This window comes from Pelophylax lessonae, assembly GCF_965119305.1.
Source record: "Pelophylax lessonae genome assembly, chromosome: 6".
NCBI lineage: Eukaryota > Metazoa > Chordata > Amphibia > Anura > Ranidae > Pelophylax > Pelophylax lessonae.
This window is the reverse complement of record NC_138773.1, coordinates 53045487-53061874: the sequence shown is the minus strand read 5'-3', so window position 1 is coordinate 53061874 and position 16388 is coordinate 53045487. Positions and strand designations below refer to the sequence as shown.

Sequence of the window (16388 nt, the reverse complement as noted above, 5' to 3'; positions counted from 1 at the left end):
TGACAATGATTCAATCAACCTGAACCAATTAACTAGCAGACTGCTGTCTTCGAGCTCATGAAATTCAATAGACATTATAATAAGTGTAAACACAGAACCCACAGTGGATAACAGGTCAGTAAATCAGCATATTTAACAATGTCTGGAAAACAGGTGGTTGAGCTGATGAGACTGGCATCTGCTAGGAGTCTGACTGTCTTGGGGAGATATGGACTTAAATCCAAAGTAACATTACTCCAAGGGCCCCACATATAGGGTCTGTCTTTCATTCCCAGTGATTGTGAGTACCGTCACAACAGGCAATGTCAAAGGAAAAGAGATCCATAAGCTGCACATCATGAAGCAGACCCATGTGCATTAAGCGAGATAAATGGCGGACCCAGCCCAGACTCCAGCCAGGCCACACCCCCAACACATCTCACTCCGTCCCCTGGAGATTAATCATGGGGATAGCAAATGACACTCAAACCAGGCCTATAGAATAAACAATAAGCCAAGTGATGCTTAACAAACTGCTCATGAGCAGCACTCACCCTGGGCTGCCCCTTCAATGATTCCAGGAAGATCTAGTAGCTGGATGTTAGCTCCTTTGTACTGAAAAAAAAAAAGAAAGAAAAAGAAAGGAAGTATTGAAAAAAGAAGAAGGATATAAAAATGCTGTTCAACTTCCTGTGATATGCCCCCTAAGTCCTCACACAGAATGCCCCTTGCTGTGAGAATGTTAACTGCCATTGCTGCAGGTGCATGCTCCTAGTTCTCAGACATTTCTGTCTAACTGATAAAGTTATAAAGTTTAGTTAACTAACAAACTGATGTGGTAAAATTTGTTTTCGGTATCTAAGCATCAATGACCTTTCATGTGATAAATGCTATACAAATAACACAATGTTTTTTTATTATTTTTGTACTTGGCTCGTTTGTCTTTAGGGCTCATTCACCCTTATGGTGTGTGGCAACACGTGCAAAAAACGTGAATTACCACCCACTGTCACACACATATGCTGTGCATTGCAGTGGCATTCATTGAAAAATGGCTCCCAAAAACATTGTTCCACAGTACACTTCAACAGATATACCAGGCGTTGTGGTGTTCTGCATTTTCAAAGAAGGATTGTGTACATATGTTGGCAACGTGTTGCTAGGCTATGCATTTTAAAGCCCTAAAACGCATTGTCCAGCAACATTCCTGGAAACACGTCTCCCCCTGAGGCCACCCAGATAACGGAGGACGCTGCACAATTGGTAACTCTGAGCAGGTCCCTTACTGTGAATGCGAATACGGGCCAATATTCCCACCTGTGGGCTCCACCACTGGACAGGGGCTGGAAGGCCTAATGCCTTTGTGGCATCCACAGTAGTGATTGACTAATATCGGATTTTCGTTGCCGATACCGATATTCTGGCCATTGAATATCGGTATCGGCTGATATTGGCCAATATTTTTGTACATTTAAAAACATTTTATTTTTACACTTGACAAGTACTCTTGTGGGGGGATCTGGAGGTCTAAAAGATCCCAAACCCCTCCTCTGCACTTAAAAGCATTCAAAACGCCAAGTTTGGCTGTTTTGAATGCTGTCATTTTTTTTAATCTGGCGCCGAGTACCCGGAAGTGATGTCATGACATCACTTCCGTGTTTTTACATGGAGACCCAATCAGAGCCGAATGCGGCTTTGATCAGGTCTTCTCTTTGGGGGCCGTGCAGGTAGGATGCCCGGGAGACCTGGGCAAGCCGTGGAAGGGGACATCCCCTCCCGCTCCTTGCAATGTCAGCCGCATCGGTTGTCATTACAGGACAGCCGACCGTCGGCTATGGACGCCAGTACCGGGGTGATGCCTCTAGCTGCAGGCATCACTCCGGTACAACACTTTCCCGATATCAGTAACCTCAGGGGCCGATTCCGCTATTTCGGGGAAAGTGCAGATCGGCCCTCAATATAACGGCTTTGCCGATAATCGGTTGATCCCTAATCCACAGATTGCCTTTGATAGACTACTTTAAAGTTGTACTAATCCCACAACAGTAAATTCAGTGTGTATATGCAGTAAAGCATGCTTGTTATACTCAATGTGGAACCTAAGGGGTTAACCCTCTGCATTGTGTAAAAAGTCTGTTTGATCCTGTATGCACAGATCCTCCCCTTCTTCCACTGACTCCACAACATGTCTGGATGAGACAGAGCCTTCGGAGTCAGGCTGCACATGCTCAGTTTGGTGTGTATTGCTAGAGATTATTTTTTTCTTGGGAAAGTGCATGTGATCAGCACAGGGCCAATCAGCACTGTCCAGACAGAGGGTCAGGGGGCCTGGATCCTGACAGGACAGCCAGTGCAGTATGAAAACATCTCCTACAAGCTTTACCAGGCACTGATAGAAGTCACAAGACTTCTATATGCTACTGATGAGAAAAGTTATTTTAGCAGTTTATATTTACTAAAATAATTGCATTTCCATGTTCTGTGAGAGACCACCAGATTCAGGTAATGCAGGCTCCTGGGTAAAGTAACACTTCAATGTAAGGGCATGTTTACAGGTGTGGGAATAAGAGGAAGAAGGGGGGGGCAGCAAAGGTGGCTCGGCTGGGTTTCCGCAGCCCCCCCCCCCCCTTATGCTGCAAAGGGAGCCCAACGGGGCTGTACACCTCGTGGCATAAATTGTCCCCAGTCACATTCAACAGGTAGCACTGCCACATGCGCCCCTGTCAAGTGAATAGGGCAATGAGCAACCAAGAGCAATGCCCACATTTGCAGCATTGCATCTACAGGGTTAAAACAGACGATGAGCAGGCAACATATTGCCCTATTCACTTGAATGGATCGCGTTCAGTGGGTGGTAATGCCTGGTGAACGAGACAAAGGGGTAGAATTCTTGCCACGCAGCAAAACATCATGGCCACGGCAAGTGTACAACCCCGTCCAGCTGCCCTTGCAGATTAAAGTGAACTTCACTCTCCCAATCAACACTGATTATTTTTAAAGTGATTTTAAAGTCTCGTTTTTCTTTCAATAAAAATAACAACCATGTCATACTTACCTCCTCCGGGCAGTTGGTTTTGCACAGAGCAGCCCAGATTCTCCTCTTCTCGGGTCCCTCTTTGGCTCTCCTGGCCCCTCCCTCCTGTTGAGTGCCCCCACAGCAAGTAGCTTGCTATGGGGGCACCCGAGCCGAATTACAGCTCTGTGTATCTATTCAGACACAGAGCTGCGGTTCGGCCCCATCCCCTCTCTCTCCTGATTGGCTAGCTCACTTTGATTGACAGCAACGGGAGCCAATGGAGATGCTGCTGTGTCTTAGCCAATGAGGACGAGAGTCCCAGATGGCTGAGAAAGTTATAGACAATGCTGGATTGAGATGGGGCTCAGGTAAGCAATGGGGGGGGGGGGGCTGAGGGGAGCTGCTGCACACAGAAGGTTTTTTATTCTAACGCATAAAATGCATTAGGATAAAAAAACCTTCTGCCTTTATAATCACTTTAATCCTTATGATGTTAGCATTAGTAAATAGATTGGAATGTGTACCATATTGTTTAGAATCTCGTTATCTGGAACTTGTACTATTGTTTTAGGTGTCAGCTTCTCCTTAAGCACAGTGTTTTTTCTGGTTTGCATATACTTTATCATATTTACTTGCTTTAAACTTTTTTTTTTTTTTTTTACATTCAGTTACTTCCTGGTTTGTCTAGGTAAATGAGGTCATACATCCCAGGAGTCTTCAGGAGGGGAGGAGAGGATGAGGGGTTTTCTCAGCTAAGCACACTCTTCTGCATGCATGCTTGAGCTAAGGGCAGATGGATTCTGGAAAGTTAATTCTACATTAATAATTTGCACCTTACGCAAGATGGCCACAGCCGGAAATTCTAGAGGGGTGCTTTTCAAAGTGATTCCTCAACAAATGGATGGATGGGGAAGTTTGCTGTGAATATTGAAAATTAATGAAATAGTGTTTTTGGTGCTCAGATGCGCCCCAGCACCCCCCCCCCCCCAACCACAAGTGTAAACTTAGCCTTATAAATTCCATTAAAGGCACACTCACCTCTATCACTCCGGGAATGCAGGTCAGGGTGGTGAACTCATAAGAAGCAGCCTCGCTGGCTGTGGATGTCATTAAGCTCAAGAAGGTGGACTGTAATTAAACAAAAAAAGACAATATATAATAAATTAATAATATAATCTACAGTATATTGCAACCTCTGCTGTCGTTTTTAAGGATGCATAGATTACCAAGGAGTTTAGTGAATGCACAACATACAGGCAGGGTGCTCTTCCCCGATCGTCGGGGAATCGAGTGTGGAGATCCGCCCGCTTGTGTAAACAGAGCGGGCGGATCTCCTAAGTGACAGGCAGGGTCAGATTGCAGGGTTCAGCATAGCTGAACATGCGATCTGTCCCTGTGTCACTCAGTCACCTCCCCCCACACACGTTAGTAAGCACCAGGCATACGTTAACCCCTCCCTCTCCAATAAAATTAACCCCTTCCCTGCCAGTGTCATTTTTACAGTAACAGTGCATATTTATAGCACTGATTACTGCAGTAATGTCACTGGTACTCCCAAAAGTGTCAAAAATGTCAGTCAGGGGTCCGATCTGTCCGCCGCAATGTCGCAGTCCCACAAAAAAAAAAAACAAAATCGCAGATCGCCGCCATTACTCGTTAAAAAAAAAAACACCAAAAATTAGAGAAATTTTTCCCTTAGTTAGTAAACGCAATAACTTTTGCGCAAACCAATCAAAATACGCTTATTGCCATTTTTTTACCAAAAATATGTAGCAGAAAACAAATTGGCCAAAAATGATAAAAAAAATTTGATTTTTACATTTTTTTGGGGGGAATTTCATATAAAAAAAATGTGAAAAATATTGTTATTTTTTCAAAATTTCCGCTCTTTTTTTGTTTATAGCGCAAAAAGTAAAAATCGCACAGGTGATCAAATACCACCAAAAGAAAGCTCTGTTTGTGGGAAAAAAAGGACGTAAATTTCGTTTGGGTACGGCGTTGCATGACTGCGCAATTGTCAATTAGAGTAGCACAGCGCCGAATCGCAAAAAGTGGCCTGGACGTAAGACAGCAAAATCCTCCGGTGGTAAAGTGGTTAATTCTCTTTTAAGGGGGTGTGACAGGGGGTGTGTCCTATGCCTACATACTTTTGCTAATAGGTGTCCCTCCTTCCCATCTCAAAAAGTTGGGAGGCATGATTTATCCCTTGAAGTTCAGCGGGAGCCCCACTACAGGGGTGGGGGCACTTTTTATTTCTGGGGTTCAGCTTTGAAAAGACCCCGTCATTATGTTTAACTATTTGGCTTAAAGCATTCAGTCTTGCACAGTTGTAGCGGCTCCTCTCCTCTACTGAAATGGCTTCCTCTGATTTCCCTGCACACTGTGAGCTTCTCACAATGTCCATTAGAATCCACATAGAGCCCGCCTGACTTCCCGATTGAGATTCTCCTACCCCTTTCCACCCCAGCCTGACTGTCCCTGGCCCGCCCCGTACGTCACATGTGGGCGTTACCTAGGGCGGTCTGTATGCAAACATACCCACCTAGGAACACCCACTCCTCCAGACTGATACCCACCCATTACATCATATTGATATTTACTCATATAACTGCTCCCAAGAGCCTGCCTACTGCTTGCATCAGGGATGAGGGTTCCTGAGAGGAGTACTGAGGCTGGGTGCTTCAGGAAGCTATGTACACCACCCTGTTGGCCCTTCCCACCAGCCATAATCCACCTGCATTGTATAGAGAAGCACAGAGACCCAATGATGGCATCACTGGGTCTAAAGTATGGTATGCAAGAACTATAAAAAAAGGTTTTATTTTAAAACTTCATTGCTATGTTGAAAGCCATGGGAGGGGGATGGGTAAAGGACAAACCAGGTAAGGCTTTGAATATTGGTAGCCCTCCATCCGGCCCAATCTCTTGATGTCTAATATTCAGGAAACTGTGGGGCTGATTTACTAAACCTGGAGAGTGCAAAATCAGGTGCAGTTCTGCATAGAAACCAATCAGCTTCCAGGTTTTTTTTTTTTTGGTTAAAGCTTAAAGAGTAACTCCACTTTTGTTGAGAAAAAAACATTCCCCTCTGGGTGATCTCTGTACATTGCAAGGGTTATAACACACTTTGTTGCAGATTCCTACCTTTTCTTATTCTGAAGAAATCCTCGTTTGTTCTCTGTGCTGAGTGGGTCTAATGGGAGTGGTCTCATAATTATCAGTCAGCTGTGGCAGCTGCAGGGCTCTAACGAGGAAATCTGCTGGGCCTGCATCCCTTTAGACAGGTTCCTATTGGGAGTATCTCACCAAAAATGACATTTTTGTTGCAGGGGATGCCAGAAATCTGACTTGTATCTTAGTGCAGACTTCTGGGAAAATCAGTGAGCCAATCACACAAGCAGGAAATTATGTTTCTGGGGTGTGGTCAGTTTACATTCTGTGTACAGAACACCTCCAGGTAGCCATATTGCATTGCATTTTCAGAAAATTAAAACAGCTGCAGATTGTAAAGGAAAGGTCATTTTTAGTAACATTCAATTATAATATGATTTGTGTCGCAATTGTATACTCTATATTGTTTTTTCTTTATTTGCTATTTTTTTTCCCCACAAAAGTGGAGTTACCCTTTAACTGAACAAGTTGAAGATAGAAGCTGGCTACCATGTACAGCTGCACCAGATTTTACACTCTCAATTTTTAGTAAATCAACCTCTATGTGTACTTTGCAATAAAAGGAAGTGAACCGTATATAAGCATATACTGACCTTACCCACAGAGGGGAACCCGATCAGTGCCACCCGGGCATCTCCAGATTTCATAACATCGAAGCCCTCTCCCTTGGCGGCAGCCGATTTGGACGGCTCTAGAAGCTGCGCACGGTACTTGGCGAGTTTAGCCTTCAGCAGACCCAGATGGTATTCCGTAGCTGGAAGAGTAAGAGGCGACTCGGTCACATGACACGCACGGCAATAAAGCATCAAATCCAAATTCCAACATGGCATTTAAATGTGTTGCTGATTTTATCATCTCACAATAATTCTCACATCAAAATGCCCAATCCAGAAATATAAATGTCACACTGGTCTGGGATCACTGGCTGCTGACTGTCCAGAAATTTACAGAGCGATCAGATAAAAATAAAATGGAACCAAAGGCAAGAATTTGTTTTTTGTTTTGGATGGAATGGAGAGGGATTTGAACCCGTGTCAGGTTTTTTCTTTGCTGTGTCCCCATTAGGGAGAGTCACCCCCTCTATTTGTCCTGTTTAATGGTATTACTAAGAGGGAAAGAAAATCCCAAAACATACCCTGGTCATCAAAGGGGTAAAACCTTCAGGACTGTGACATTGCGGCGGACAGATCGGACCCCTGACTGACATTTTTGACACTTTTTGGGGGGACCAGTGACATTACTACAGTAATCAGTGCTAAAAATATGCACTGTTACTGTAATAATGACACTGGCGGGGAAGGGGTTAACAGTGTGGGTGATCAAGGGGTTAAATGTGTACCTAGGGGCATGTTTCTAACTGTGGGGGGCGTGGCTTGTGAAATGATCACAGAGACCTGTGCTCCTATATAGAAGGATCACATGGGCTCTATGATAATTCCAGGGAGAAGATTGGACAGCTGACCGTTCTCTCTCATTGGGAAACGATCGCGAGTGTCAGACGGAAATCGGAGCCGCCTGCCCTGTACATGGCACCCCATTCACACTAGGAGTATTGGGAACACGTGCTACCGCCTGAATTTTTTTTTTTTTTGCGCAGTACACATAGGGTAGCCCTGCGTGCGTCACAGAAACTCCCGCACCCTTTCAGGAGTCTGCTAGCCGCGTTCGGGGTGCCATTAGGAATGAATGGCTCTGCAAGCTCGATATGCGTTCGTAGCGGACTTTTTACGAGTTTCTACACGTTACTGGAATGCAATGGTGTAAATGGGATCTACAGCAACACAGCCCCAAGGCACATGTGCTGAAACACACGGGAGGGAGCCAATGTGTGCTGTAATGGCAAAATGCTGACTGCCCGCTCTTGTGCATTGGCGGCCTATTTACCCACTTCCATACTGCTGAAAGTCATATGCCATCCTGGGCTTTCAGTGGGCATATCCGGATGATGGGTGCAGCTGCTGGCATCATTCACATATCTATTTTTTCATCCGGCGATTCCCTGTACTGTAAAAACAATCAGAGTAGCAGTTCAGGCGCTCAATTGTTTTTACTGGCAGCGGGAGGGGACGTATACCCCCCCCCCCCCATCGCATAAATTAAAGGGAAAGTGTAAAAATATTAAAACAGAACAAAAAAAAAAATGTAAGGGAAAGTGTAAAAATAAAAATATTAAAATATTAAAACAGAACAAAAAAAAAAATTAACCCATGTGAGGTATCGCCATGAACATTAGAGCGGGAGCAATAATTCTAGCACTGGACCTCTTCTGTAACTTTAAACTTGTAACCTGAAAACATTTTTAGAGTACTGAATTTTGGCGCCATTCCACGAGTGTGTGCAATTTTAAAGCGTGACATGTTAGGTATCTATTAATTCGACTTATCTTTTCCATTATACAAAAAAAATTGGGCTAACTTTAGTATTTTGTTTGTTTTTTTTTCAACAAAAAAAAAAAATGCATTTGAAAAATTGCTGCTCAAATACCATGTGACATAAAAAGTTACAATGACTGCCATTTTATTCCCTAGGGTCTCTGATATATATTTTTTTTTTTATTAAAACCTGGTGTGTACATATAATAAAATCACATGCAAACACTAACAGCGCTATGATTGATCACACAGTCCATAATGTGTCATATCTGCAAAAGAACAGTCCAGCTTGCTGGCATCATCTTCAGTGATAAAATCCTGTATAAGGTGTTCACGTGCTCTAATATAAAAGAACGTGCCCCTTCACCACACCGGCATGCCCCCCAAGCAGTGCCCACGTACCTCACTATATATTTATATATAGGGCCCAACAAGATATGCACAGGAGGGAAAACCTCTTATCTCACAGCCCAGGAACTTCCCATAGATGATGGCTGGATCACTCCATGGATGTTAGGTGATATGCAAATAGAAAGGTGCTCTCATAGCGTGATTCCGTCAAAACACATTTATTAAAGCAAATTCCAACAAAAAATGCACTCACAAACAAACTTTAAAAGAAAGCATCCAATGTAATTAGTCCCGATCCGGGCTACCTGCACAACTCAAGCCGTCCCGTTGTGGAAACGAAGCCGCGGCTACCACCGCCGTAGGACTTCCGGGTTCGGCGTGACGTCAGACGTCCGGATCCTCACGTTGCGTTGGTCACCGCGTGTCCACGCCCTAACGCGTTTCGTCATTGGCTGACTTCAACGGAGGGCGTGGACACACGGCGACACCACTCCTATATATATTAAGCGAGGAAGGGCGGAAGCACCACTCCGGAGGGGTCCATTACTACTGGCAAAACGGAACGTTCTCCACATCCCGCCCCACACACGGTGTGCTTCAATTGCCTCACTCACTTTATTCCACTGACAGGAAGAGTATGTTAACCCTCCATCTCCCGCCAGGGAAATACATTAATGGAGATTGTACTTAGCGGCCATCAAAACCGGTAGCAACCAATACATATCTCCATGGTGACCACGCAACACTACATATATTTATATATAGCCTGCATACAATACAGTGATAAAATCCATACACGATGTATCGCACATTTATACAATGGTAAGTGCAGAGCGGCTGAGTACATTTAAGCGGAGATAGTATGATGTACCACAGACTACAGTACCTTTATATTAGAGCACGTGAACACTCTATACAGGATTTTATCACTGAAGATGATGCCAGCAAGCTGTTCTTTTGCAGATATGACACATTATGGACTGTGTGATCAATCATAGCGCTGTTAGTGTTTGCATGTGATTTTATTATATGTACACACCAGGTTTTAAGATTGTTTTTATATATAACAGCAGCTGAGATCCGAAAGGTTTTAGATGGTTTTGTGATTTTATATTACTTTTACCAGTTGTATTTAATTGATTTTGGTATTGATGGTTTTTAACACTGTATTTATACGAGCTATTCAATGTAGCATTAAGCACTTTAGTGCCGAGTGGGTGAGATTGACTAGGATCCCCTTTGGGGTGTATAGGTCATTGTTCTTACTCCTTTTTCCAATATATATATAAAAAAAATTGAGGGTTCTGAGTAATTTTCTAACAAAAAAATGATGATTTTTACATGTAGGAGAAAAATGCCAGAATTTGCCAGATATAGAAGCGGGTAAAATTAACGAGCTACCCTAATGCCTCCTTTCCACTGAGCGGTACGGTTCGGTTCGGTACGCAATTTTTGCCTTTCCATTGTCAAAAGTTGTGAATGGTACCCTAATTCCGAACCGTACCATAATACTTTTTTGGGACCCTTTCGTTGGGGTACCAAGCACATTAGTACCGTACCAACAGGGTGGAGCAATACTGTAGAGGTACTGTTGGCGGTGGAAACGCAAGCCTGATCAAGGTGTACAATTCCGAACCGTACTGAACTGAACCGAACCGCTCAGTGGAAACGAGGCATAAGGTCCCATTCACCTCGGAGTGTTTTGGACATGTTTACAAAATGAGGAAACGGGCGTCACACTGGCGGTTCCATTCATTGCTAATAAACGCGGCAAGAAGACGCACGGTAACGCTTGGCGTGGTTAAAAACGCACAATGCGCTAAGCGCTACATGAGCTGAACTGTCGCATCGGCGGCGTGTAGGAAAGCCCATTGAAATGAATAGGATGCACTATGAGCGCAGAGAATAAGCGCGGCGCGACTTTGCGCATTCTAAATTCTGCCTAGGCGTGAATGTAGCTAAAGCAATGACAGTGAAGTGTGACTGCCCCCCCCCCCCTCAGCTGTCTGAGGAACTACAACTCCCAGTAATCCCTGCCAATGCTGGTAATTGTAGTCCGCCCACAGCTGGAGCTCCAAGCAATACACATGGTCATCCTCCCCTCCCCCTCCTCTGTTATTCTAGGCCCTTCCCCCACCTTTATTCTTCTGGGTCCTGGCGATCTCCTTCTCGATCTCCGAGATCTTCTCCAGGATCCCCATGTCTGCGGCCTGCCTGCCACCTGATCACCCGCACCGCGAGGAACACGGCACCCAGAAGCCGGGGAAAAGGGCGGAGACAGGGCCACTGCTGTCATCACTCCGCGCAGGCGCACCGACGGCCATCTTTGATGAGGGCAAGATGCCCACAGTCTGAAGTTTCTGGTGTTTTCAGATAAGCAAAACTGTGTGCTTTCACTATGGCATTTAAATGTCTCTGATGTCAGCAGCTCCTGGCCAGAAGGGAAAGAAAACATGAACTGTCCTGAAAACACAAGCTTCCTGGATGTTTTTGATGGAACTTTGTTTAATATTTTGCAGGCGGACATAAAGATTTTATGTATAATTTATAATATATATCATTTTTTAAATATGTTTTATGGTGGTCCCATACACATCGATCAGAATGAGATTGATCATTTATCTATGTCTCCTATTGGGGATTACCGATCTCTAAATGGTCAACCTATCCAATAGAACAGAGACTTGAGGGCTAGTATCAATCGGAGGATACACTATATTACCAAAAGTATTGGGACCCCTGCCTTTACACACACATGAACTTTAACGGCATCCCAGTCTTAGTCCGTAGAGTTCAATATGGAGTTGGCCCCCCTTTGCAGCTATAACAGCTTCAACTCTTCTGGGAAGGCTGTCCACAAGGTTTAGGAGTGTGTCTATGGGAATGTTTGACCATTCTTCCAGAAGCGCAATTTTAAGGTCAGACACTGATGTTGGAGAGAAGGTCTGGCTCGCAGTCTGCACTCTAATTCATCCCAAAGGTGTTCTATGACAGTGATGGGCAACCTTGGCACTCCAGATGTTTTGGAACTACATTTCCCATGATGCACATGCCCTCTTCATTGTATTTGAGCATCATGGGAAATGTAGTTCCAAAACATCTGGGGTGCCAAGGTTAGCCATCACTGTTCTATGAGGTTGACGTCAGGACTCTGTGCAGACCAATCAAGTTCCTCCACCCCAAAAATCACTCCTCCATGTCTTTATGGACCTTGCTTTGTGCACTGGTGCGCAGTCATGTTGGAACAGGAAGGGCCATCCCCAAACTGTTCTCACAAAGTTGGGAGCATGAAATTGTCCAAAATGTCTTGGTATGCGGAGGCCCTTAGAGTTCCCTTCACTGGAACTAAGGGGGCCAAGCCCAACCCCCGAGAACAACCCCACACTATAATCCCCCCTCCACTAAATGATTTGGACCAGTGCACAAAGGAAGGTCCATAAAGACATAAATGAGCGAGTTTGGGGTGGAGGAACTTGATGGCCTGCACAGAGTCCTGACCTCAACCCCATAGAACTCCTTTGGGATGAATTAGAGTGCAGACTGTGAGCCAGGCCTTTTCATCCAACATCAGTGCCTGACCTCACAAACGCGCTTCTGGAAGAATGGTCAAACATTCCCATAGACACACTACTAAACCTTGTGGACAGCCTTCCCAGAAGAGTTGAAGCTGTTATAGCTGCAAAGGGTGGGCCAACTAAATTTTGAACCCTACAGACTAAAGCTGCATACACACTATCCAACTTTTGTGGTTAGATTTTCTTCAGATTTACCTTTTCTATGTAGTGCAAGGGCCTGCCAGATTGCATACAAATTGAAAGTGTTTAGGTTTTACCTCATATTATATGGTTTTGGTAAGTCTAAAGGAAAAAGTCTTCAGAAAATCTTATAGTGTGTATGGCCCATAAGACTGGGGTGCCATTAAAGTTCATGTGCGTGTAAAGGCAGACATCCCAATACTTTTGACAATATAGTGTATGATCCTCAATAATCAGTCACATCTGTCATATGCAGTTTCCTATTCAGTTCCATGTTGGTGTGACGCAAATTGATGGATAATTTTCCGCCCCAGAGTAGCGACTGGAATCTGATCTTTACCGAGTCTCGCTCTATTTTTTAGGGAGTTAAGGTCATTCGATTTATTTTATCAATTCGCATGTCGATTGGATAAAAAAATTGATGCGTGTGTCCACCAGTATAGCTGTGTTATGTAGGCCTAACATGCTCCCAGTCCTGGGGTGACAACCGTTCTAAGCAGGAAACATGTTATTAGCAGGATTATTAGGTTAAAATAAAGATAAAAAAAGAATGGAAAAGAAAACAAATGCATCCACCACATCAGATGATGGGAAAGCTGCAACACTGTTCATTTTTGTTCTTTGGTTTAGATACACTTTAATAAAAAAAAATGTGTATTTGTAAATTTGTATTATAAAGCATTGCAACCAAAATCAGTGTGTCTGGGGTGCAATGTGCAGTCTCCTGCGTGGTTTTCATCCCAGCCCAGCTCTGTAGAGAGGTATGGACAGCGGTGTATTTCGGTTTTGTGCTGCCCTAGGCTAAGGTGACCAGACTTTTAAGATTAAATCCGGGGACACATCATTTTTTTCTATTGGTAATGGGGGCAATCAGCTACTTATAGTGGGACTGCGATATTGCAGCGGACAAATCGGACACTAAATTACACTTTTTTTTAGGGACCAGTGACAATAATACAGTGATCAGTGATAAAAATATGTACTGTCATTGTGCTAATGATACTGGCTGGGAAGGGGTTAACATCTAGGGCAATCAAAGGTTTAAAGCGGAGTTCCGGGCACAAAATCGATATTTTTTTTTTTGTGCCCGTCCGCTAGTTCTGGATAACCTGATAAGGAATTGGATAGTTAGTTTTTTTTTTTTTTTAAAACTCACCTTGTAATTGTAGATCGTAAATACTCACCTCAGGGTACTTCCTCCCTCGGAGCCGCGGCTCACCCGTCACTTCCTGCCTCGCGATGATTCCTGGGAGCTGAACGTCATCGCTCCCAGGAATCAATGCGACGGCACCAGCCCCGCACGTCATTTACGGGCGACGCCGCATTCCCCTGCTAAACAGCTTCTGGGCATGCCCAGAAGCTGTTTAGGAATGCGGCGCCGCACCGGAAGTGACGAGAGGGGCCGGTGCGGCGCATTCTGGGAGAAGAAGACACGGAAGAAGACGCAGAAGAGGACCGCGCCGGCTTCAGCTGCCCACAAGAGAGATGGAAACGCTGTGGAAGAAATTTTATAAGTAAGTATTTCTTCTAAAAGGTAAGTGCGAACCGGGACAGATCAGAGGCTAGCCATTGTGGAATGTGCTAGCCCTGACTGTCCCGGGGGTATGCTTATTGAAAAATGACATCTGTGCCCGGAACTCCGCTTTAAATGTGTGCCTAGCCAGTGTTTTCTCACTGTGGGGGAGGTGCTTATACTAAGGGAAGGCATAGATCCCTGTCCCTGCTTTGCAGGAACACAGGATTAATGTCTTACATACTGACAGACCGCCTGCTGTTCGGCCTGTGTACAGAACGATCGACGGGTACTGGCAGACATCAAATGTGCTGGACCAGCTTTACGGCTCTGATACCTGGAAATGCAGGATCACATATATATACACATGATCCTGCGCAGCATGACCGCCCTGTAGAAGGAAATCTGCTATGGGGCGGTTGGTAACTTGTTAGGATCATCAACATTATGATAACACACAGGCAGGGGGCGCTCTATCATTGCTCTGGCTGGCTCTGTCACATTGTGTCACAACATGGCTGCTGGGTGCTGATTTTGTTAAATTATGACCAATAAGCAGCTATGTCATGTGACACACTGTGACAGTGCACTGCCAGCCAGAGCCATAATAGAGCGCCCCCTGCCTGTGAGTTATGATACCATCCATGATGCCAGAGCGACAGGCACAGTGCAATTTGGTCTATTCACAGACACCCTTAGAGCACACCTGTGTTAAAGCCTTGAAGGCAATGGCAATGTAATAAATCAACCGGCAACCCGGACTGAGTACCTCAGTTGACGGATGCTCCTAGTGCTTCCCGAGAGCTCCAGGCACTCTGCCAGACACCATAACCACCTCAGATCCCACGAACCACCGCAGCTTGGTTGGGGTCTCGCCGTCTCCTACCCACCCTGGACCTACGACAAGGCTTCAGGTTCCCGTGGGTGAACCTCTCTTTCCCCAGAGAGTGAAGCAGGAACAAGCTCTTACACAAGCTCTTACAAGAGCTTAGTGATTATCCAAGGGAGTATAAAGAACATAGCAATCCCTTCTAGCAGGTTACCCCCCAAACATGAGTCCAGACTACATGAAGGGTAAAAACAGACTCTTTATTGAACAGACACACACTCAATTTATACACACATGAGCACATCCCCCTCCTGATCAAATTACTACATACAGGTCAGGGGTAGAATGATTACATTATCATATGCAGATGAAATTGTATACAGAAACAGAATTAACCAGAACTAATTAACTGGCCATCTGGACAGAACAATGTGAGGTCATTAACATTTAACAATGGGTCAGGTAGACTTTTAACCCAATACACATTCCATCTCAAAATAGACAATAGGACAAGCCTGCCAAGGACAGTCTGTGTGTCTCCTTCCTTGAAATACATGGAATACACAGTGTAAAGTGGGATTAAATCTTCATAGTTCAGGAGAGATATTGCTGACAAATATTACTGTCCCACCTGAAGCAATCCAAACCATTAAGTGTCTGTCTTTTACTCATAGTGACGGTTAATACCACGATGGGATCCTCTTCTCCTCTGTTCCTGCTGCTGGACACTGTCAGCTGAGCTCAGCTGCCTCTCTGCCTGTCACCCCTGCAGATGCCCGCCTCAGCTTCTCAAGTCTTGCTCTCCCAACCCCCGGCTACTACTGGGTGAGGAGCGGAGGTGAGTGGAGGAAGATCACTCCGGCGGGGAAGGCAAGGAGATAGGCAGGCAGGTGGCTGGCCAGGACTTGAGCCAAGGCAGAGGAACAGAAGAGCGGAAGGGGCATGCGCCTGAAACTGAAGAATTATTCCCTCCGCTCCAACCAGCACATGATCATTAGAGAGGGGCACGGATAATGGAAAAAAATATATACCTCCCTGAGCTAGTAGGAGCAGCGGCGCGAGGGAGTGTAATTCAGAATTGTTTTTTTAATTCTGCACTGACTGTCTTTGAAATTGCCAATCCAGGGACAAAACCGAGACAGACTTGGTCCGGGGACGTCTGGTCACCCTACCCTAGGCACGATTCAAATCGGGCACCCCCCTTCTAAATTTGTCCCACCCCTTTCTATTTAAGATCCACCCTTTCATCTGTAAATCCATCCCTTCCTCTTTAGGTTCCCCTCTTCCTGTTAGAGCTTCACCTCAGGAATTGGTCAGAGACTGCGGACAGAATACGGGTGTTGGTCAGACTGTGGACAGGATACAGGAGTTGGTCAGAGACTGCAGAAAGGATACAGGAGTT

At 45.0% G+C, this 16388-nt stretch overlaps 1 protein-coding gene across 1 annotated transcript in view; it reads right to left on the bottom strand.

The window, feature by feature from the left end:
- DRG2 (developmentally regulated GTP binding protein 2) overlaps positions 1–11190 on the bottom strand; it is a 38629-nt gene extending 27439 nt beyond the window's left edge. The window contains exons 1-4 of the mRNA XM_082261834.1: positions 11027–11190; positions 6760–6920; positions 4034–4123; positions 534–594 (exon numbers count right to left, since the gene is read on the bottom strand). Coding sequence (XP_082117960.1) covers positions 534–594; positions 4034–4123; positions 6760–6920; positions 11027–11090 — 376 coding nt within the window. The 5' untranslated portion in view covers positions 11091–11190. The remainder of the gene's footprint in view (positions 1–533; positions 595–4033; positions 4124–6759; positions 6921–11026) is intronic.
- Positions 11191–16388: the final 5198 nt, after the last annotated feature.